The sequence below is a fragment of the Lissotriton helveticus genome, chromosome 5_1, assembly GCF_964261635.1.
Source record: "Lissotriton helveticus chromosome 5_1, aLisHel1.1, whole genome shotgun sequence".
Classification (NCBI taxonomy): Eukaryota; Metazoa; Chordata; class Amphibia; order Caudata; family Salamandridae; genus Lissotriton; species Lissotriton helveticus.
Genome location: NC_136065.1, coordinates 333087801 through 333110001, shown reverse-complemented (window position 1 = coordinate 333110001; position 22201 = coordinate 333087801). Strand labels below are relative to the sequence as shown.

Here is a 22201-nt window from a genome sequence, read left to right as displayed (position 1 = left end):
GAGTCAGTAATGAACAAACTCTTTTGGTTGGTTTGCGAGCTTGTTCCAGAATGGCCATACTTTCTTGTGGAAGACTGAGGTACCCAAATTCTAGGACTTCAGGATCCAGATCTCTAGATTTAACTGCTTAGCTTTGGGGTGTGTAACCACCTCCTGCTCATGAGTTAGAAGATGGGACCAGATTGGCAGCTTCTCGTGTGGTACAACCGATGGTTGTAGTAGGGTTGTGAACCACACTTGTCGAGCCCATGTTGGGGCGATTAGAATTAGTGTGAGGGATGTTTGAGTGAGCTTCTAAACTACAAAGAATGAGTTGGAAAGGAGGAAAAGAGTGCGCAAATATCCCAGACCAGTTTATCCATAGGGCATTGCCTTTGAACTAGTGGAATGTAGGTGTGGAAACCTGGAGGTGAAGCTTTGGCATTCTGGTATGTGGCAAAGAGGTCGATATCTGGGGCTCCCCACCAAGTATGAGTGGAGCAGTTTTGTATTGATTTCCCACTCATTCTTTCTTTTTCTTTTCTTTCTTTATTCGATCAAAATAAAATGATCATAAAAGCACAAATAAAATGCATTACAATAAAATATTAAAAGCAGCAAATATTTCATCATTGATATTGGTATAAAGCGGTACTGTTACAGCAAAATCAGTTCACTTGTTGAGGGTTACCATATGGCAGGCTCAGATCTCTTGGGATTCCCCCTTTCCTCTTTCTCATGCAGGTCCATAAGAACGCAGCTACAGAATAACAATCTAGGGTACCCAGTAACGATTGTAAAAAATAAAGTGCTACTCGGCACTGTTTAAAATTCAATTTCTTTAAAATTGGTTTAAGGTAGCCGTTCCTTTCTTTTTCATACAGCATGCTGAAGAAGACTAAGTGCAATTGAGTTTGGGGTGAGAGGTTATCACATGGGCATGCGCTTAAATCCGAGTGCTTAAATGATTTTTCTGGATAGCCTTTCAGTGGGATCATATTCATGCGGAACCTTAGAAATATGAATCTGTGTTGCGATCTGGTTAAATCTACTAAATAGGAGTACCCCCCCCCCCCACCCCTCTATCAGTGGCGGGTTTTGGAAATAAATACATGCTGCTTGATTTTCTCTGTGTTGCTCCTTTCGCTTATAATCTGTCATCAGCAATAACATATTTAAAACTTTTTATTTAGAAACCTTTCTGCTGACCAGTGGTTCTTCAAAAAGTTCCTGGAGACCAATTTACTTCAGTACTGACTCCACGTAGCTTAGCCACCTGGAACTTCTCCATTTGTCCATACTTAAACAATTCTTTATTATCGTCTAAGTAAATGGCACGGTATCCCTCCTCCAAATTGAGTGCCACAAGAGAATTGGGGCTAATTGTATTGAATCTGCAAAATAAGGGAGATTCAATTGCAAATGTAGGATATAATTTGAAGAAGAGTGAGGGAGGCCCACTATGGAATTGAAGAAGTTGTTCTTGGCAGTTTGCAGATTGGTTGGCGCTACCACACCCCAAACACCAGGCTGCTGCCTTAACTCTGGCCTGGTAGATGTTTTTGATTGGGAGTAGAGGTCTTGTGCCCAGTTTTTGTGTGAAGGATTTAACAGCCACGATACCTTTTCCATCACTGACTTAATCCCCTCCACCAACTTTGACCATGAGAGGTCCTTGTGAAAAAGAACCCCCAGATAGGGGGAAGGAGCCCACCACCTCTATTCTTTCAGTGTCCGCATGCAGGTATGGAGTTTTGTCTCTTTTACTAGCTCCGGCTATGATTACAAAGGACTTTGTTTCGTTTACCTTCTGCTGTAACAAATCCATAAAAGAAACAAACAGTTATCAGGCGTTGCAAACCAAGCCCCGTTCTGGCGATTAGCACGCGTCATCCGCGTAAGCCAGTATTGGTAGGAGTTGGGAATCAAAAGCAGGGACGTCCTGGGTAGCCACTGTGAGTGCTTCCTCCACTCCATTTGTATATTTGGAGAAGAGGAATGGGGCTAGGAAGCAACCCTGCCTTACTCACCTTGCAATTTTGAATAGGCACGTGCGTTTTCCATTTTTTTGTGTAGTGGACCGATGCCGCTGCATTTGAGTACAACTGTCTAATAAAGTTTAATATGGCTTGGTCAACTCCCATCCCCTCCATGATGTTCCCTAGCTTGGCATGGACCACACAGTCGAACGCAGCCGACAGGTCCACGAATGGCAGATAGATCTTTTCACCCTTCATTCTTGTATACTTTTCTGTAGTCAGTGCTAAATTCAAACACTGATCCACAGTGCCTCTTCCCTGCTGAAATCCGTATTGGGCCTGGATTAAGATATTTTTCTTCTTAGCCCACCCCTCTAACTTGGAAAGGAGGAGCCGGCTCATGAGTTTTGATGTGGTGTCCAGCAGAGAGATCGGTTTATAATTCTTTGGGCTGGCCCTGTCTCCTTTTTTATGAATTGGGACTATGACACTCATTGACCATGGGGGGGAGGGGGGATTCCAGCCACAGCTATACTATTGAGGGCATTTGTTAAGACAAGGACCCATAAATCTGTGTTTTCCTGAAAAAAGTCAATTGGGACGCCATCTGGTCCTGATTTCCCACTCATTTACTTGCTGCTGCATTCTGCTGAGCATATCTGCGAAGTAGTGTCTATCACTGCTAGGAGGTGGATGTTGTGATGTATGGCCCAGGACCGTATGCGCTCTGCTATGAGGGAGAGCTGCATGGAATGTGTGCCTCATTGTTTTTTTAATGTAGAGCATGGTGGCCATGTAGTTTGTACAAACAGACTACCATGTGGCAAAATGTTGTTGAAAAGCTTTGAGAACTAACGGAATTTCTGCAAGCTCCAGATGATAGATGTGTAGATATTTCTGCACTGGAGACCACTGGTCGAGTACTGTGAGATGCTGCACATGTGCCCCCTATCCTTGAAAGGGGGCGTCTGTTGTAATGGTGACCTGCAGGAGAGGGGCCTGTGAAGGCCCGACCCTGCACAGATTGTTGCTGTTACACCACTGCAGAGAGTGATGAGTTGTTGGCCCTATCAACACTAGATCTTGTATATGCTCCTCCGGTTGGGACCACTGCGACTGTAAGCATTATTGTAGAGATACACGACGCCATCATGCCTATAAGGCTCATTACAGTTTTGACTGCTATGTGACGAATTGCTTGAAAGAGTGGATAAAGAGGATAAGCATGTTGGAACTTTAGTACTCATGCAGGACTGGCATATGGTTTTGCTGTGGTAGAGTTTAGAGTTGAGCCGAAAAACAGCTGCATTTGTAGGGTATTAGGTGTGATTTTGTAGTATTGAGTGTAAAGTCCAGATTGTGTAAATGGCTGATAACCCTTAGAGTGTCTTGCAAACGTTGTTTGTTGTGCACTCTTGATCAGCCAATTATCTAGGTATGGGAACACGTGCATGCCCTCCCTTCTGAGATTAGCTGCTACTACAACGAGGCACTTAGTGAATACTCTTGGTGCCGTAGTGACTCCGAATGACAACACTTTGAATTGATAATGTTTGTTCAGCACTGACTTGAAAACCGAGGTAGGGCCGATGGGCTGGATGTATTGGTATGTGAAAATAGGCATCTTTGAGATCAATGGCTGTCATGAAGTCTCCTTGCTGAAACAAAGGTATGACTTCCTGGAGTGTTACCATGTGGAAGTGCTCTGATAGGATGTATATTCTGAGAGGGCGGAGGTCAAATATTGGCCGTAAAGTACCATAATTCTTTGGAATGAGGAGGTACAGTGAGTACAACCCCAATCCATGGTGTTGGATTGGGACGGGTTCTATGGCCCAGTTTGGAAGCAGAGCCGAGCATCCTCTTGTAAGAGTGAAAGGTTAATATTGAAAGGACCCACTGATAGGACGTAATACGTTTCCATTGTGTGCGATAGTCCTGTGGTCGTCTCTCCATTGGTGTTAAGTGTGGTTGGAGGGGGGTGCGGGTAGAGGGTCCCTGCTTGTTGGAAGTAGTCCCTTTGGAAGTGGATCCACAACCTCAGCCTTTGTTGCCCCTGTAGTGTGATCTATAGTAAGACCCTCTAGTGTATTGAGAGTTATTGGGGCTTTGTGTTTTTTGGGTGATTAGAGGTGGCCGTTATGGATACCATTCTGTATTGGCCCTTTCAAAAGGAACCTTTGTGTTGTGAGGTTTGAAGGGCACCCATTACTTTTGCAATATTGGTGTTCTTTTTTATTTCTCAAGCACTTCATCTACTTGGGGCTTATATAGGTGTTCCCTATCAAATTGTAGGTTTAGTAGATATTGCTGTCCGTCAGGTTTAAAACCGGATACTCTGAGGCAAGCATGGCGCCTGATAATAATGCTGATGTTTACTTCCATTGAGCTGGTGTCTGCTGCATCTCATGCACATTGAATTGTGTCATTGGATATTATTTCCCATATTCTACTAGTTCTGCCCCATGTTGCTTATATTGATCCGTGAGATGCTGGAGTAGATCCCGCATTTTATTGTGCCCCACTATATTTAGATAGGAGACCCACTGAGTTGGATATTCTAAGGTGGTGGCTGCTTGGGCTCTCACACGCTTACCAGCAGCATCATACATTTTGCTCTCCTGCTCAGTGGGAGGGGCATCATCACTACCCTTGCGAGATGACCAATTTCTGAGCTTTATGTACTACCAGTGAGTCTGGAGGGACATGTCCTTTGATATAAGAGGGTTTCGACAAGAAAATAGTCCTCATCCTGTAGTTTATGTATTTTTACCTTATATTGTGCGGCCCTGCAGAGTACCTCGTGGTATAAAGTAGTGTTGTTTGGCGTGAGGGTTTAGAAGGATATCAATCTAGGTCTGTATCCCCCTAAAGGTCAACATCATAGTCATCCCGCGGCTAGTCAATATATCCCCAGTGTCACTGTGTAGATCGGGGAAGTAAGGTGCGTAATAGGGGTCAATATGGTGAGTTGTACTATGTTCCCCTAAGGATGATGTTCTGGGTGACCCTTGTGAGGGAGCATAAGAGGAGTGCATTGGTGATGTCGGTGCAACTGGAGGAGGGGGCAACAGAGGAAGCGAAGGAGGAAAGAGTAAAGGTAGTGGAGGAGGTGGTGTTTCTGAAGGAAACTGTGGGGCTAGTACCCCTATCCTTTCGCTTCTTGCGTTGAGACTTTGGTAACTAGGGCCCTATGAGGATCTCTTGAAAAGTCTTTTCCACTTTGGGAGTGTTTCTGTATGTGGAGCGGTGGTTTGGTAACCACTCTTCTTGTGTCCATGTTATTGAAGGGTCTTTGCATCGAGGTGTTCTTGCAATCTGGGGCGGATAGGCTCGACTGGCGGTTCCTTCAGCTTTGAGGCTATTTTTGCATCTTTCAGCATCAAGAATTTTGGGCGCCGAGAGTTTGGGTGCTGAAGATGTTTTCAATGCCGGAGGACTTGGCATGGTGAGATGTTTTGGGTGCCGAAGGAGTTTTTCACGTCTTTGTGACGTAACTTTCGTCGCAGAAGGTGTGGAAGGCTTTTCAGGTGTGTACGAGGTCGATGCTGGCTGCAAGAGAGGCTTTGGCTTCATACTGGTCGTTGCGTTTAACTTTTCTGTGCCTGTAGAGGGCTATTTAGGTGGACGGACAAGATTCTGTTCCTTTGTCTACTGCTGGAGAAGGGAGTCTTTCCCATCACTCCGTGCACGCCGAGTGAAAGAAAATGGCAACGAAGGTGGAAGCTGAAGTTGAAAACCAGGCTTCAGCAGGCTGAACAAAGGGTGTCAAAAAGACCAGTAGGTGTTGTTTTCCTGTGCTATCCATTGATGGTTGACAAGTCGGCCGCTGAAGGAGGTCGCAGGAACGTGTCGAAGCTTTTATCCCGGAGCTCCGAGATAGACATCCGTACCCCAGAGCGGAGAAAAAGGCATCCGTACTTGTCCGTACCCCAGAGGAGAGAAAAACAATCTAACGATGAAGCCAATGTCAATGCACAATACAGACTGGTGGAGGAGTTGCCTATATCCAGGGCTCAAGTCGGGGTACCACGCAGATGGATGGCGTCCCCCCACTTATTTTACCGGGTGGACGCCATCCCCCCTGCCACACAGCTGGACTTCACTCTTTGGCCTCTCTGGAGAGGCCAAGCGCTTTAAAAGTGATTTCAGAGCAAGCTAAAGCAACAGAGAACAGGCAGTGGAATCTGACCATGTGACCCTGGGGCTGAGAGGCAGCATGAGCCACCAAGCGTGGAACAATCGCATCTAAGGGATGAGCGAGGGGAGGCAATGAGCCCGCTGGTGCAAGCCGCCTTTCGTGACATCACGAAAGGTGACAGCGTCCCCCCACTTCTTTTTTTATGACTTGTGCCCTGCCTATATCTCGTGGCTCGAAAGACCTCTTCGAAGAAAAATAAGTTGCAAACATCCAACACTAGATGGCAGGAGTAAGCTAAGCATATGTATCTACAGCCAACACATGCTAAGAGTAAGTGGTAACAACATAAATATAGGCAACAGGCCAATCAGCTATAATGAAGTATGGTAATTTCTAGCTGAAAATTGTACTCTGCCCAGTTTGAGCAAACTGACCAGACACTATAGGTCGGTATTAGATCTGAAGTGCCAGGTTTCCATTTAGCTCCCCTGCTTAGAGATAGTAGAATTTTTTTTAATTTACAGCAACTGGCAAACAAATAGACATGCAAGTACATATGGGATTCCATAGAAGTATATTTTATTTTAGTACACATAATCAGCTAGATTTAGCCGGGCATTTGCTCAAGAACCATTACTGCTGCGAGGCATTAGAAGACGTGTTTCTGTCTTTGCTTTCCATACATTCAATCCCCCCCAAAAGCTTTTAAGTTCACTGATAACAAGTAACCCTTGTAATGTATCCCACCTCCAGAACCGAGATTAGGAGACCGGTGGATTTCCTAGGCTGACCCCCATAAATCCATCTACTTTATTTGTTCAACCAGATAAGAACAATAAACTATCCGACACAAAGTAGATATTTGCAGCCCTTTAATAAAAGACCAGGGAACAAGCAGAAGCAATAAAAATCTACAACTACTTCAGTCTCAAGTATTTCAAGCAAAATACCAGAGTTAGGCCATAACCTAATGGCAGTGTCAAAGTTATCACTGTTCATACAACCATTCACCAATTAAAGACTTTCTTCACTTAAAGATATTCATCTATCAGTGACAGGTTTTACCCTATATTAAGCTCGTTTATGTTTTGTAGTTGATAGTGTACTTTAACAGTATTCACCAGATCTTTAAGGCTGCTCCATATAATTCTACATCCCTGCAAAAAGTAGGTGGGAAAAGCACAAAACCACATATAAATTACTAATCTACCTCAATGCACTACTGTGAGTATGTACATATGACACAGAAGCCCCAAAATATCCAACAGTTTTGGCAGCTTGCTTGATGTCAGGTGATCTTACCTTAGCAAACAGGGTCTTCCCTGTTCCAGGTGGCCCATACATTAAGATGTTTCTGTACAGCCCTTTGTTCTTTTTTGTATTTCTGGTTGCAATTGCAATGTCTCTCACTCGTTCCTCCAGCTGGGGCTGTAAAAGAATCGCAGCACAAAAATCAAAATGTGGAAGAGGAGGAAAGCACAGCCCCAATAGTTAGCGCCCCAGATTATGACAAAACAGTTCTTAACGTTTCCTGTCAACCCAGATCTTCACTCCTAAGTGTAGGGGCGAAAACCACGCCAATAGGTTTCCTAGTATCTAGCATCTCCATAGGTATGAAAGCATATAATTAAATTCTGGCTGCATAGCCCGTATGGCGTTTGACTACGTTTGCAATAAAAAGGGCAGCTGCAGAACTTAAAAACTGTCTTGTTTCCTTATTCACACATAGTGGATCAAAAGGAACAGGCTCATGGTACATGCAAAGAAAGAGAAGGCGTTTAACAATACCAGAAGGGCAAAAGCTAGAGCAGGCCTTTGGGTACAACCCTTTTTGCTGGTATACAGCAACCCTAGAACTGTAAGCAAACGCATCAAATGTACGCATTTGGAGGCAGTGCACTACAGAGTCCACTTCAGCCCTCCACATCAGTGGGTCAGATGGATCTTTCAATAAATACTCTCAGTTTAGAAATGCTACCCTTCAATACATTCAGAAACGGACTGAAAGATCAGTCTTTCATGAGCTTTAAGGTTTAAACAAACTGACAAATAACCACAGAACCACTTGTAAAGTGATGGAGAAGACTCAACGCTCGATCCGTTGTAGAACAAACAAGGTATCTGCTTTTAAAAAAGTGGAAGTCTGCGATAAAGCATATCATAGTAAGGTACTTAAACACACTACAAACACTCCTTCATTAAGGAAAAACTGGAAACATCTTTAGCATAGGTGTATCATTCCTTCCGTATCGTCTGTTCACAAAGCACTGCGGAGTCAGAGTGCACACGGCGTGAATGCAATAGATATATTTACTGATCTCTCCCATACAGGGATCCATTTCTAGAGATGCTATTCATAATGAGATTTGCTTCAACTAGTCTGTTTGTTCCCAACTGGGTTTCATCTTCTATTTACGGCATGTCTAACCAGGAGGTTCTCATCTGCAGGTTCAAGGAAGTGGGAGGGAGAGGAAACCGTGAAATAGAGTGATAACAGAAAACGAGATAGGTAAGAAATGAAAAGCAGTAAAATAAAGTAGTGGGAAAGGCAATAACAGAAATAAGTGAAGTGGAAGGGGGCACTTTCAATAGAGGGAGAACGCAAAAGAAGAGAGCTAGGAAGAAAGGACGTAGAAAAGTTGGAGAGAAAAGTGTGAGGCAAAAATAAGGGCTGGAAAGGAAAAATATGTAGTGCCAAAAATGAGAAACAAATACAGAGAGAGACGAGAAGCTAGATGCAATAAAAAGAAGACCAAGATGTATTGGAGAGAGAAACAGAAGGGATGAAATGAAAATGGAAAGGTTCACACTGAAAGATGAAAAAATCCACCACTGTTATGATTTCGGTGCGAAATTTAGAAAAGGACCACCCCCACCACCTCCCAAGGAAGGGATATATTGCCTCTTGCTTATGTCCTTTCCACAGGCATTTTGGCATTCAGAGGTTTAATTCTTTTAGCCTGGAGGGCAGAGATCAGGCACCAACACCGTCTACTCTTTGGAATGCCAAGGTCCAACCTTTATTATCCTGGTTCCGAAGATAAATCACGGACCATAAGGCTGGGGAGAGACTAAATGTGTTACATTATAATATTCTCATTCTAAAAGCAAGAGGAGACGGTCACATTCCACACAGCAGTACAAACCAAGGATACAAGGGGTGCTAAAACATCGTGACACAAACACACACACAAAATACATTTTGCAGCCGGTACTGAATTTAAAGTAGGCTTCTCAATGGAAGGTCAATATGTAGGGACCACCTAAGCAGCATAAAAGGTAAGACTACAGAAGTATTCTACTGACCAGTATCCTGGGTATTTGGTTGAAAAATAGATACATTGAGCCCCAAAACAATCAATCACAAAAACACGTCATAAAGCCCAGCCAACTATAACACGTGAAAAAAAATACTTTAAAAAAAATTAATTTCATACTGCATAAAAATAAATAAAAATGTTGGCAATATCAAGCCTCTAGTCGCAGTCAAAAGTAATTCAGTAAATTATTGAAGGGAAAGGCTCTGTTCTGCTGATGGTATACCAGTTCACTGGAAAACCAGTGATCTCTCACTGTTATGGGATTCCTTAACCTAGGGAACCATTTGAATGCCTAACCGCCAACATTAAGACCAAAGACAAAAAATCTCTACTCTGCCACCTCATCTACCATCCGCCTGGCAACACCACAGCATTCGGGGAACACCTGTTAGATCTGATCACCTACTGCTCTCTCCGAGACTCAAACTATTTAATCCTAGGTGACCTCAACCTACACTGGAATGAAGAAAACAACCCGCTAATCCTAATCCCTAAACGATCTCATAATCAACAACAACTTTATCCAACACTGCTCGGAAGAAACACACGACAAAGAATCTATCCTGGATGCCATTATTGCTCAACGCGACACAATCCGTATCGATCGCATCTTGCCTGTTGACTGGTCGGATCACCACCTCATCTTATTCTGCATCAGCCAACCAATCCTATGCAAACCCTTCACGCTGGACCCCCCAAATGGACAAGAAACTTAACTCAGATCCCCCTAGCTACCCTAGAGGAAAAGATGAGATCTCTCCTTCCTAGCTCCATGGATGAGCTTTCCACAACAGAACTCACCTCTCACTATAACACAACTATGACTTCATTTCTGGACCAACTAGCCCTCCTGAAACTAAAAAGAGCCAGAAACATTCCGTCCAGATCCCGGTTCAACACGGACATAAACTCTGAAAGGAGACACCTCAGGGCCACAGAAATACGCTGGCAGAACAACCCAACCTCAATTCTCCGCAAACAACTCAAATCAACTCATAAGAAGTACAAAAAAACACATATTTAACTAAAAAACCTCCTTCTTCTGCTCTGCTCTCTACAACGCAAAAAACAGGCCCAAGGAACTCTTCAACCTCTTCAGACAACCGACTTACAAGCCTCCCCCTCCCTTGATGTGAACCTCCAAAGACCGGTGTGATAACTTCGCCAACTTCTACAACGACAAAATCACCAATATCGAACTCTCCTTGGATGTCTACGGCAGTGCCTATCACATGAGCCTGTCCCCAAGGACATAGGATATTGTACCTAACCACCCTCGAATACTCTGGAAAACCTTTAACCCCATCTCTGAATCGATGATAGTTAAACTAATCTCCACCTCTAAACCCTCTTCCCACGCCCTCGATCCTATACCCACTCAACTGGCTAAAAAGAAAACAAGTTACTTACCTGTAACTACAGTTATCCAGTATTGGTATCTTTCATAGATTCACATGCCTGAATCATTCCCCGTCGCAAAGGCGGGAGTCCCACGGTAATAAAACATATAAAAGCAGTGCCTTAAAATAAAATTGTAGTAGGCTGACAAGACCGTAGGCCCAAAGCTTAGTAGCCTATCTACCTCATTATATGAAGAAGAGCTGAAAATAGCTCCAACCAATCAGATGCCAGCACCCTCTAGAACCTTCCCAGCAGAGGCAGTTCTCTTCAGATTTTCTTAGCAGTGAGAAGTAGGTATCCCCATTAGAGAACTGTCCTGCCGGGGAGGAGGGTGGGTGCATGTGAATCTATGAAAGATACCAATACTGGATAACTGTAGTTACAGGTAAGTAACTTGTTTTCTTATCCAGTATTGGGGTATCTTTCATAGATTCATATGCCTGAATCAGAATAGCAAGCAGTAAGCCTAATAATGTCGTTTGCGGAAGGTGGGAGACAAAGCGTAAATCTACATATCCCCCACACATCCGGAAGGATATAGAGCAGTAGAATATGTAAATACATATAAATACAGAAACCTTCTGAAACGAAATAAATATAGTCAGGTAACATACTTCATTAAGAAACAGTATTTGACCACCAGAAACATTACAGTGAATATAATTATACTCATACATCATAAATGCAACGAAGAGAGACATTTAAAAGTCTAACCTTAATGAAGGAGATGTTGAAGAACAGCTTGTCCCACTGCTGCATCGTCCTGCGATGCAGATTGTAAGCAGTAGTGCTTCGTGAACGTGTGGACATTTTTCCATGTCGCAGCACGACAAGTTCTCCAGTGTGACCCCAGCAAATAAGGCTGTAGAAGCAGACATAGTTCTGGTGGAATGTGCTTTTACCTTTCTGAGCAAAGGTTTGTTGGCTTTATCATGGCAAAATTGTATGACAGAAGATAACCATCTGGCTACCGTTGCTTTTGTCACTGCTTGTCCCATTGTGGCTTGACCATAAGCGATCAACAGCTGATTAGATTTTCTTATATCCTTAGTTCTTTGAAGGTAGAACTTCAAGCAACGTTTCACATCAAGAGAGTGCAAAGCCTTTTCTGCCGGTGTAACTGGATCCGGGAAGAAGGTCTTTAGCTTTACTGGTTGGTTCAGGTGGAATTGAGACGGTACCTTAGGAATGAAATTTGGATTTGTTCGAAAAGTAACGTAATCCTTAGAAAAATGTAGAAAAGGTTCAGAAATTGTGAAAGCCTGGATTTCACTAACCCTCCGGGCTGAAGTGAGAGCTAATAACCTCTTCGAGGCTCATGACGAGCTGAGCTCTTCATGAGCCGTGGAACGCTAGCATGCGGGGATAATTCCCCTGCTGTGCTGAGCGTTCCACGGCAGGTAATGCACCTGTGACGAGCTGAGCTCGTCATGAGCACAGGAGCTCCGTGCCTCATGACGAGCTCAGCTCGTCATGAGCATGCGGGCGCTGTGCGAGCCCCCCTCCCCCCAGCACAGCGGGGGATTAACCCCCGCAGCGAAGGGGCTAAAAGAGCCACCTTCTAGGTTAAAATTTTTAGTTCAGCCTTGTGAATTGGTTCAAAAGGTCTCCTCATCTATTGAGATAAAACTGTATTGAGATCCCATTCTGGAGGTGGAGGTTGAATTGGATGAAAAGCTTGAAATAGCCCTTTTAGAAAGTGACGAAGAACAGAGTGATGGCTTGTTAGAACTCTTTCTGAATCTAGAAATCGCAGCGAGATGGACTTTGATAGATGAGAATACTAGACCTGCTTTAGCTAGTGATAGTAATTAGGGAAGGATATCCTCTGGTGGGGCCTGAAGTGGATGCACATTATTTGTTTCGCACCAATGACAGAAGCGCTTCCATCTAAAGCGGTATGTTTTGATAGTACTTTGAGAGCGGGCTTTAGATAGAATATCTCTACAGTCTTGAGACATTCTGAGATCTTCGAATTCTAAGAAGTCAGGAGCCAGGCGCGCAAGTGAAGCGATGTGGATCCAGATGTAGAATCTGACCGCTCTCCCTTGTCAGCATGGAGAGTGTTGGTTTGAGACGAATCGGATGATGTTGTGACAACAGAAGTAACTCTTGGAACCAATACTGCCTCGGCCAGCGAGGAGCAATTAGGATAAGACTGCAATGTTCCCTCTTCATCTTTTGCAGAACCCTCGGAATTACAGATATCGGGGGGGGGGGGGGGGGAAGCGTATGCATAAATCCCTGACCATCGCATGGACAGGGCATTCCCTCTTGATCCCCGTTGAGGAAATCTGCTGGCGTAATAAAGGCATTTGCTGTTCTGTTGCGTTGCAAACAGGTCTAGAGTTGGTGTGCCCCACATTCAGAAGATCCTGTTCACCTGTACTTGTTCTAACTCTCACTCGTGGCAACCTGTGAGATATCTGCTGAGGTTGTCGGCTACAGAATTTTGAGTTCCTTTGACATGCTCCGCTCTGAGTGTTATGCCATGCTTGATAACCCACTCCCACATCTCTTGAGCTTCCTGCGATAGGGAGAGAGAGAGACCTCGTACCCCCTTGCTTGTTGATGTAATACATGCTGGTGGTATTGTCCGTACGCACCAGCACTGAGGATTTCGCAATTCTCGGAAGGAATGCTTGCAGAGAGAGAAAATGGCTCATTTCGAGACTGTTGATGTGCTTCTGCTGATATTGTTGAGACCATCGTCCCTGAATTTGAAGGTCTTGGAGGTGTCCTCCCCACCCCTCCATAGATGTGTCCGTGGTCAGGACAAACTCTGGGAAAGTGGCCAGGAACGTGAGACTCGGAGACAGATTGCTTCTTTTTGACCACCAGTGGAGAGCCTGTAACATTCGTGTGGTCACCTTTATGGAATCGTCGAATGACCTTCCGGCCTGCTGCCATTGTCTGTGCAGCTCTTCTTGCAGCGGTCTCATCCTGAGTCTTGCAAGCGGGACTAAACTGATCGCCGAAGAGCACATCCCCAGAAGAGAAGTGAATGTTCGGACAGAAACTGACTTTTTTCTTGAAATTAACTTTGCCAGGCTTTGTAACTTGGTCTGGCGATCCTGTGACAAGAACGCTTTGCATTGTTGGGAGTCTAGTGTTGCTCCCAGAAAGGTTAGAACTTGGAGGGGTTGCAACTGTGACTTGTTGGCATTGAGAGTAAGTCCCAGATTTGAAAATAGATGAAGGCAAATGTTTACAGCCTGTCTCATAGCCTGTTTTGATGGACCCTTGAGCAGCCAATCGTAGAGGTATGGGAAGACTTGTATTCCCCGAGACCTCAGTGTGGCAGAGACTGGAGCTAGGCATTTTGTGAATATTCTTGGTGCTGATTTCAGCCCGAACGGGAGCACCTTGAATTGAAAGTGGACGCCAGCCACCGTGAATCGTAGGTTTTTGCGATGTATAGGGATATGGAAGTAAGCGTCTTCCAAGTCCAGAGAAGCCATAAAGTCCCCCTTCGTTGAGGCAGCTCAACACATCTGCTAACGTCACCATCCGAAAACTCTGTTTCTTCAGAAACTCGTTAAGTCTGCGCAAGTCGAGAATCGGGCGCCACTCCCCCGATTTCTTCCTTATGAGAAAGAATCGAGAGTAGAATCCTTTCCCTTTTTGCGAGACTGGAACTCTTTCTATCGCATTCTTGCGGAACATGTTTAAAGCTTCTTTGAACAGTAAGTGAAGACAAGGGGAAGAGGGACCCTTGGGCGGGGTCGTAGGGGGTTTCTTTAAGAACTCCAGAGTGTGCCCTCTTTGAACAAGGTCGAGGACCCACTGATCTGATGTGATGTTTTGCCATTGTTGGAAAAAGGCTGAGATCTTTGCGCCCATAGGGAGGAGAGAAGGTTCGACTGGCGTCCGGCAAAGCTCATTGTCGTTTATTTGAGTCGCGGCCTTGATTGCTCGATCGCCAGCAACCGCCTTGACGAGAGAAATTGCTTGAAGATGATTGCCTGTACGAAGACTGGTAATAAGGCTGTTTATATTGAGACTGGTATTGTCTGTTTTGCTGATTGTGGTAATTTCCCCTCGAGGAAAATCCACGACCCCTTCATCCTCTGAAAGATCCTCTCTTATACTGCAGGGTACCCAGCGACTTAGCCGTGTCCGTGTCTGTCTTGATGGTCAATAAAGCATCATCTATATGCTTACCAAAGAGTGATTCGCCATCGTAAGCCATATCTAATATTTTAGTCTGTACCTCAGGTCTAAAAGAGGTTACTCTGAGCCATCCCTGGCGTCTGAGAACAGCAGCTCCTGCTAGCTGCCGAAAGTTAGTGTTTGCAATATCTTAGGCGCTGTCAATTATTTTTGATGCAGCCCGTTCTCCTTCGAGCACTATCCTTCGTACTTCCTGCTGGCGATCTTCAGGTATCAGCTCTAAGAATTCCGATAACTGACCACATCTGGCGGTCATATCGAGCCAAAATGGCCAGAGAATTAGATGCCTTGATGGAAGATGCAAAAACAACAATTGATGGACAGAATGCAGATAAATGTCATACATTCACCCCAGTACAGAGATCTGGGCCTAAATCCATCATTATTTTGCACTCCACACCACCCCAGTTCAGACATGGCCATATGCAAATCAGCCTTGACCCTGTGCCTCATGGGAACAGTCCAGCCCGAACTGCCAAGCCATGTCTTCCCTGAACCGGAATCAAGCATCCTAGGACTGGTTTCAGGCTGTCAGCCGTCATCAGCCAGGATAGCTTGACTCCAGGGGTGTGGAGAGCACGGGGCTCACGTCTGAGAATACCCATCCCACTCGGGGTGACAAATGCAAAACAGACTGATTTGCATATGGCCATGTCTGAACTGGGGTGGCAGAGTGGGCTAAAGAACGGTGATGGATTAAACCCAGTTCTGTTGACTGGATGTGAGTGTTTGATTGGTTCAGATGCTCCCTCCATCACCACCCCTTTTTGTACCCCTTTGTTTGCCATAAGTTGGCAGGGTATGCTCAGACGTGAGTCCCTTGCTCACTTTGCCACTGGATTCAAGCAAGCCGGGCTGGTCCTAGGAAGCTTGTTTCCGGTCCAGGGAAGGCATGGCTTGGCAGTTCGGGCTGGACTGTTCCCATGAGGCACAGGGTCAGACTGATTTGCATATGGCCATGTCTGAAGTGGGGTGGCAGAACGGTGATGGATTAAACCCAGATCTGTTGACTGGGTGTGAGTGTTTGATTGGTTCAGATGCTCCGTCCATCACCACCCCTTTTTGTAACGCTTTGATGGATGATGCAGCATTGGTGGAGAACTTTTTTATCTGGTGGAGTTGATTGGGGTAGACTGATTTTTTTTACCTCTGTTGTGCGGCCTGCGAAATTACAGAATCAGGACGCGGGTGACCCACAAGATAAGATGGAGTATCTGGTGGTGCCCAATATTTCTTTTCGATTTGAGGAAGGACTGCAGGAATAGAGACAGGCGTCTTCATAATCTTAAGACCTTTCTTCCAGATAAAATTTATAATTGGTATAGCCCTGGTGATTTTCCTATACCCTTCTTTAAAACGGTGAAGAAAACAATCAGCCTTTTCAATAGTGACCGGAAGTTCAAACCGCGTAGCAGCCCATTGCATGATATTATGAAAGCCACCTATATCCTCAGGTGGTGAGTTAGACGGTTGCGGTACAGGAGGCGAAGGCCTGAATATGTAATCCTTGGGATTACATATTCATCCCAAGGATCTCCAGGCACATCATCATTAGGCAATTCGCCTTCCTCTCTTTCATCCTCAACTGAAGATGAAGTATCCTGATTTCCTTGTGGTATTGGCTCTACAAGGTGTCTTGGGGAGGTAGGCTCTTGAATCGGTGGTGGTAGTTGTAACCGCCGGTACAGTTGGAGTAGAGGGTGGAGGTGGAAACCTCTGACGATAGTCTGCCAACATGGCCTGTAAATCCTGATTTAATGAAGGAGGAAGATGACTTGTGTCTTCCGAATGTGGAACCCTATTTGACTGTCTATGATAAGGCGTAGACAAGTCTTCTTGGTCAAAATGCTCATGGAAGTCGTCCTCTTCATCCTCTTCCTGACATTTTATCTGTAAATCTGATGGATGGCGTGCAATCCCAAAAGGGCCTTCCTCCTTATCGTCATCTTCATCAGATTCTTCTTCCTCTACATATCTACATATGTCTCCAAGATATGTGAAGGTAACAAAGGAGAAATATTGGTATAGTCTTGCCTATGGCACACTTTTAATTGAAAATGGGTGTACGTAACAGGCGATGCTTGAGACACTTGAGGTAACACAGACCAAGATTTCACAGGTGGACTTTTGGTCATAAACGGACTCTTCGTCGGCATGGGCGTCTTGACCAAAGATGCAACAGCCGACTGTCATTGATGGGCTCGTCGTCAACGGTGCTGCCGTCGATGGGCTCTTGGTTGACGAGGCCGGCGTCGACAGGGCCGTTGTCGATGGACTCTTCGTCGACAGGGTCGTCGTCGACGGGGCAGTCGTTGACGGGCTCTTCGTCGACGAGATCTTTGACATCGACGGGCTCTTCGTTGACGATGACTTCATTGATGGTACCGTCGTCGACGGGATTGATGTTGACTAGGTCGTCGACTGTGATTTTGATGGAGTGACAGAAGAAGATTCTTTAACCCCAGAAGTTTTTTTAGAAGCAGAAACTTTTGATGACACAATAGGAGAGGTTATAGCTTTTGTAGAGACTGTAGAACTTGAAGTAAAAGAAGTCACAGAGACGGTGTGAGAAGACAGAGTCTTGACCTGGGCTTTACTCACTGTTTTAGGAGCTGAAGATTTGGTAGACTCTGTAGGCGGAGATAAAGGTGATCCAGAAGGAGGTGAAGATGACCTTCTGTGTTCTGAAGCTCTATGAGAGGATTTATGATGTTTCCTCCCCTCAGGAGAAGAGCGGTCTCTGGATCTGGCTCTTTTGCTGGAAGTAGAGGCTCTGTCCTCATCATCCGTAGAAGATGTTTTGAGCCATAAAAGAACGCTTGCCTCCCTGTCCCTGATGGTCTTGGCAGGGAAGGTTCGACAAATCCTACAATCCTTTACAATGTGATTAGGATGTAGGCAGTAGATGCAGTCTTTATGCTGATCATCTACATGGACCCTCTTCTTATCACAGGTCCTGCAAGCCTTGAAGAGAGCTTTCTTTTCAGACATCCTGAAGGAACAAAGAAGAAAAACTGAGTAGGCACGCAGGGAGACTCCCTTCCACACGGCGTGCGGTGAAAGTCTGAGGAGAACTGCCTTTGCTGGGAAGGTTCTAGAGGGTGCTGGCATCTGATTGGTTGGAGCTATTTTCAGCTCTTTTTCATATAATGAGGTAGATAGGCTACTAAGCTATGGGCCTTTTGGGCCTACTGTCTTGTCAGACTACTACAATTTTATTCTTAGGCACTGCTTTTATATGTATTATTACCGTGGGACTCCCGCCTCGGCGACGGGGAATGATTCGGGCATGTGAATCTATGAAAGATACCCCAATACTGGATAAACTTAAACTCTCCTTAGCCCCGCTCTGGAGCAAAATCATAAACAGCTCCCTGAGAACCGGATGTATTCCAGACTGCCTCAAAGTCAGCCAAGTAACACCACTTCTAAAAACAAAACGTGCTTGGACACTAATGACTTGAATAATAACTTCAGACCTGTTTCCAATCTTCCTCTCCTATCTAAAATCCTGGAAAGATGTCTTCTCCTACAATTGACCCATCACATGGACAACATCAACCTCCTAGACCCCCACCAATCGGGCTTCCGACAAGGCTGCAGTACCGAGACAGCAATCATTAACATCATAGATGACATCCACAAGTCACTAGACACAGACCGATGCGGTCTACTCATACTCTTAGACCTATCGGCAGCCTTTGACACAGTTGACCACAAGCTACTCATCAAAAGTCCGTTTTCGCCTTCTTAATCATCCTATGATATACTCGCCTTTTATCCCTGGCCTGACTGTCAAAGGCTACCCTCCACTGCCTTTCCGCTCGTTTGCATTCTGCTTTTGTGAGCCGCAATTCTTCATCAAACCATGGTGCCGTTCTCTTAGTGCGGCTACTAGCCGTAGTCTTACAGAGCGGGGCAGTGCAGTCCAGCGCTTCTGTAATGCGTTGATTAAAATTGCTATTGGCCGTTTCAACATCCTCCCCCCCTGGCTGGCCTCCTGCTAACAGTACCTCGTTGAATCTTTCCCAGGAGAATTTGGCCCATTTCCTGCTCTGATGGTACATAGGTGCCTGATTAGGCCCTTTAGTGTTAGAGAAATATATCGCAAATGGTACCAGGAAGTGGTCCGTCCAGGGAAACGGTACTACCGGAAATGCCTCAACTTCTCCCCAGTTCGCAAATATAGGGTCCAGCAAATGACCCTGTTGATGGGTGGGGGTTAGGACTTTCAATTCTAACTGCAAGGCCTGGATTTCTTTACAAAACTCCTCGACTCCTCTGTCTACCGGGCAGTTCAAATGAATGTTGAGATCCCCCAACACCATGAACTTATCCCTCCTCAAAGCAGCCTCAGTGATACCTTCCACTAGGCTCTCCGTGAACTTGGTATAGGGCCCAGGTGGTCTATAAATAAGGTAACCCTTAACCGTGGTGCCCCCATTGATTTTTATGGTGAAAGAGCCTGCCTCGCTGTCCTGGACCGATACTGGCTCCATTTGACATCCAAGATGTTGTTTGAAAATAATAGCAATCCCCCCCCTTTCCCAACAGGCCTATCTTGCTTCACCATCGAATAATTCTCGGGCATTGCCTCAATGATTTCCGGGTCAGAATGTATGTCCAGCCACGTTTCAGTGAGGAACAGCAGGTCAAATTGCTTATCCGTGAGCAGATCAAAAACATCAAGCCTATGCTTACGCAATGACCTCACGTTCAGCAGTCCACATGATAGGTTAGCTCGGACTTTTACGCAGAGCGGATTATGGAGGCAGAGAATTCTGCCAAGGAGCTTTTCTGCATCTATAAGTCCCTCGCAACCATAAAATCATCAGCAGGACCGGAGATTTGCTCAGTGGAAGCTTGCAACCGTATAGCGGATTATTTCGCGGATAAGGTTGCAAAGATTTATACATCTTTTCCGGGCCATCCCGCCATGGGGGCAGAGACTGCCGATGTACCGGGGGTAGCAGAGGATCAGTGTGCCTTAACCCACTTCCTCACCCCCTCCCCTGAAGAGCTAATCGGGATCTGTAGATCGGTGTAGTCGGGCTCTCCTCATGACCCTATGTCACCTAGATGGCTTGGGGACAGTCTAGGGGTCTTGGAACCCTATATAAGGCATATCCTTGATCTTTCCTTTAGGACCAGCTTGCTGCCTAGTGACTGGAAACAAGCAGTTGTGCTCCCCCTCCGAAAGAAATCAAACATTAGCTTTGAGACTTTAGAAAATCTTCGACCAATATCTCTGTTGCCCTATATGTCCAAAGTGGCTGAGAAGGTGGTGAATGGCCAGCTGATGCAACATGTGGAGGAAGCGAACTTACTACATGACACTCAGTTCGGCTTCAGGCCCCGCCACTCAACGGAGTCGGCCCTACTCATGGCAACTGAGACCCTGAGGCAGGGTGCAGATGAGGGACAAACTATGGCCCTTATCCTTTTGGACCTCAGCGCTGTTTTCGACACTGTAGCACATTCCACCTCGCTACAGTGTCTGAATAAAGGGGGAATATCAGGTGCAGCGCTGAGATGGATTCAGTCCTTCTTGGCAGATCGTGGATTTCAAGTCAGGCAAGGGGACAGTTATTCTAGAGTGGTCACTCTGGGCCAGGGCGTGCCCCAGGTCTCGTCCCTGAGCCCAACTTTATTTAATCTATATGTTGCCCCTGTTGCGACTATTGTTGAGAGCTATGGCCTACGAATAGTGTCCTACGCCGACGACACGCAGCTGGTCATCTCCCTATCGTGTGCTCCTTGTCTTGCCGCGGACAATTTCAGAACATGCATGCAAGATCTTGCTGGTTGGATGTCCACCAATTGTCTGAAGCTGAACGGCGGCAAGACGGAGGTGCTCATAGTGGGGGGAGGCCAGTCGGCGTGGTCGTCGGCGTGGTTGCCATCCTGTCTAGGGATGGCACCGACGCCCTGCCAAGAAGCCAGGAACCTGGGAGTATGGTTCGATGCAGGTCTCACCTTTGGATCCCAAATCAGTCGCGTGGTCGGTGTTTGCTTCGGTGCCTTGAAAACATTGAGGAAAGTACTGGAGCTCCTACCACTTGCAGCACGCAAGACACTGGTGCATGCATTGGTGACCGCTAGATTTGATTATGGGAATCTGCTGTATCTGGGGGTGCCACAGAAGAGCATTGGTTGCCTTCAGGTATTGCAGAATGCTGCGGCACGCCTACTCCTGAGGCTACCCAAGAGAGCATCTTCTAAAATGGCACTTCAAACTCTCCACTGGCTCCCGGTGAGGAGCAGAGTGGAGTATAAGGCACTCTGTACCTGCCATCCTATTTTGAATGGCAGGGCACCACAACCGCTCCAGAGTTTGGTAGCGCGCTATCAACCGTCCCGTGCTTTAAGATCTGCGGGGACGGGATTGGTGAAAATTCCCAAGGTAAAAAAAGCGCGCATGGGGGGAAGATCGTTTAGGTACCTGGCAGCGTTCAAATGGAACAAATAACCGCTCGAACTGCGTCTTGAGCCATCGGAGTCCAGGTTCCGGTCTAAACTCAAAACCTACCTATTTGTCCAGTAGTTGGTTTAGTCCTCCCTTTTTTTTGACCCTTTTGTAGCCTTCTCACCATAGCGCGGGGACACGCCGGGGCACGTAACCATGCGCTTTATAAGACTCCCTATTATTATTATTAAAATACTCCAAAATAGGCTAGGTGCAGAAGAGAATGTCCTACCGTGGTTCTTCTCCTTTCTCAAGAACCGCACACAAAGAATAAAAATCAAAAACGTCTTGTCGAGACTACACCCCGTCAGCAGAGGTGTCCCCCAAGGATCAATTCTTTCCCCTCAACTTTTCAACATCTACATGGAACCCCTCACCACAATACTCAAAAACACCAAAATCCCCTTCCACCGATATGCAGATGACACCCAGATCTATCTCGAAACCTCCTTCATTGAGGACATCCAAAGACTTAACGACACTCTTAGAGAAGTCCAAAATTGGCTATCCCTTAATCACTTGAAACTCAACCAAGACAAAACGGAATTCCTCGTCATCTCTAACAAAAAAAGAGAACCTCCAAATCACAGAATGGCTGAAAGCCATTGACGCCCTCAACGGCAATATCACCCTGGCTTACTCTGTAAAATCGCTGGGAATCACCCTCGATTCAAAACTTGACATGGCCAAGCACATCAAAATCTCTGCAAAAAGCGCCTTCCTCAACTTGAAACTACTCAAC

General features: G+C 45.7%; 1 protein-coding gene across 1 annotated transcript in view; it reads right to left on the bottom strand.

The window, feature by feature from the left end:
- The window catches only part of ATAD3A (ATPase family AAA domain containing 3A), a 446196-nt gene that overhangs the window by 193257 nt on the left and 230738 nt on the right, over positions 1-22201 (bottom strand). The window contains exon 10 of the mRNA XM_078642408.1: positions 7402-7527. Coding sequence (XP_078498534.1) covers positions 7402-7527 — 126 coding nt within the window. The remainder of the gene's footprint in view (positions 1-7401; positions 7528-22201) is intronic.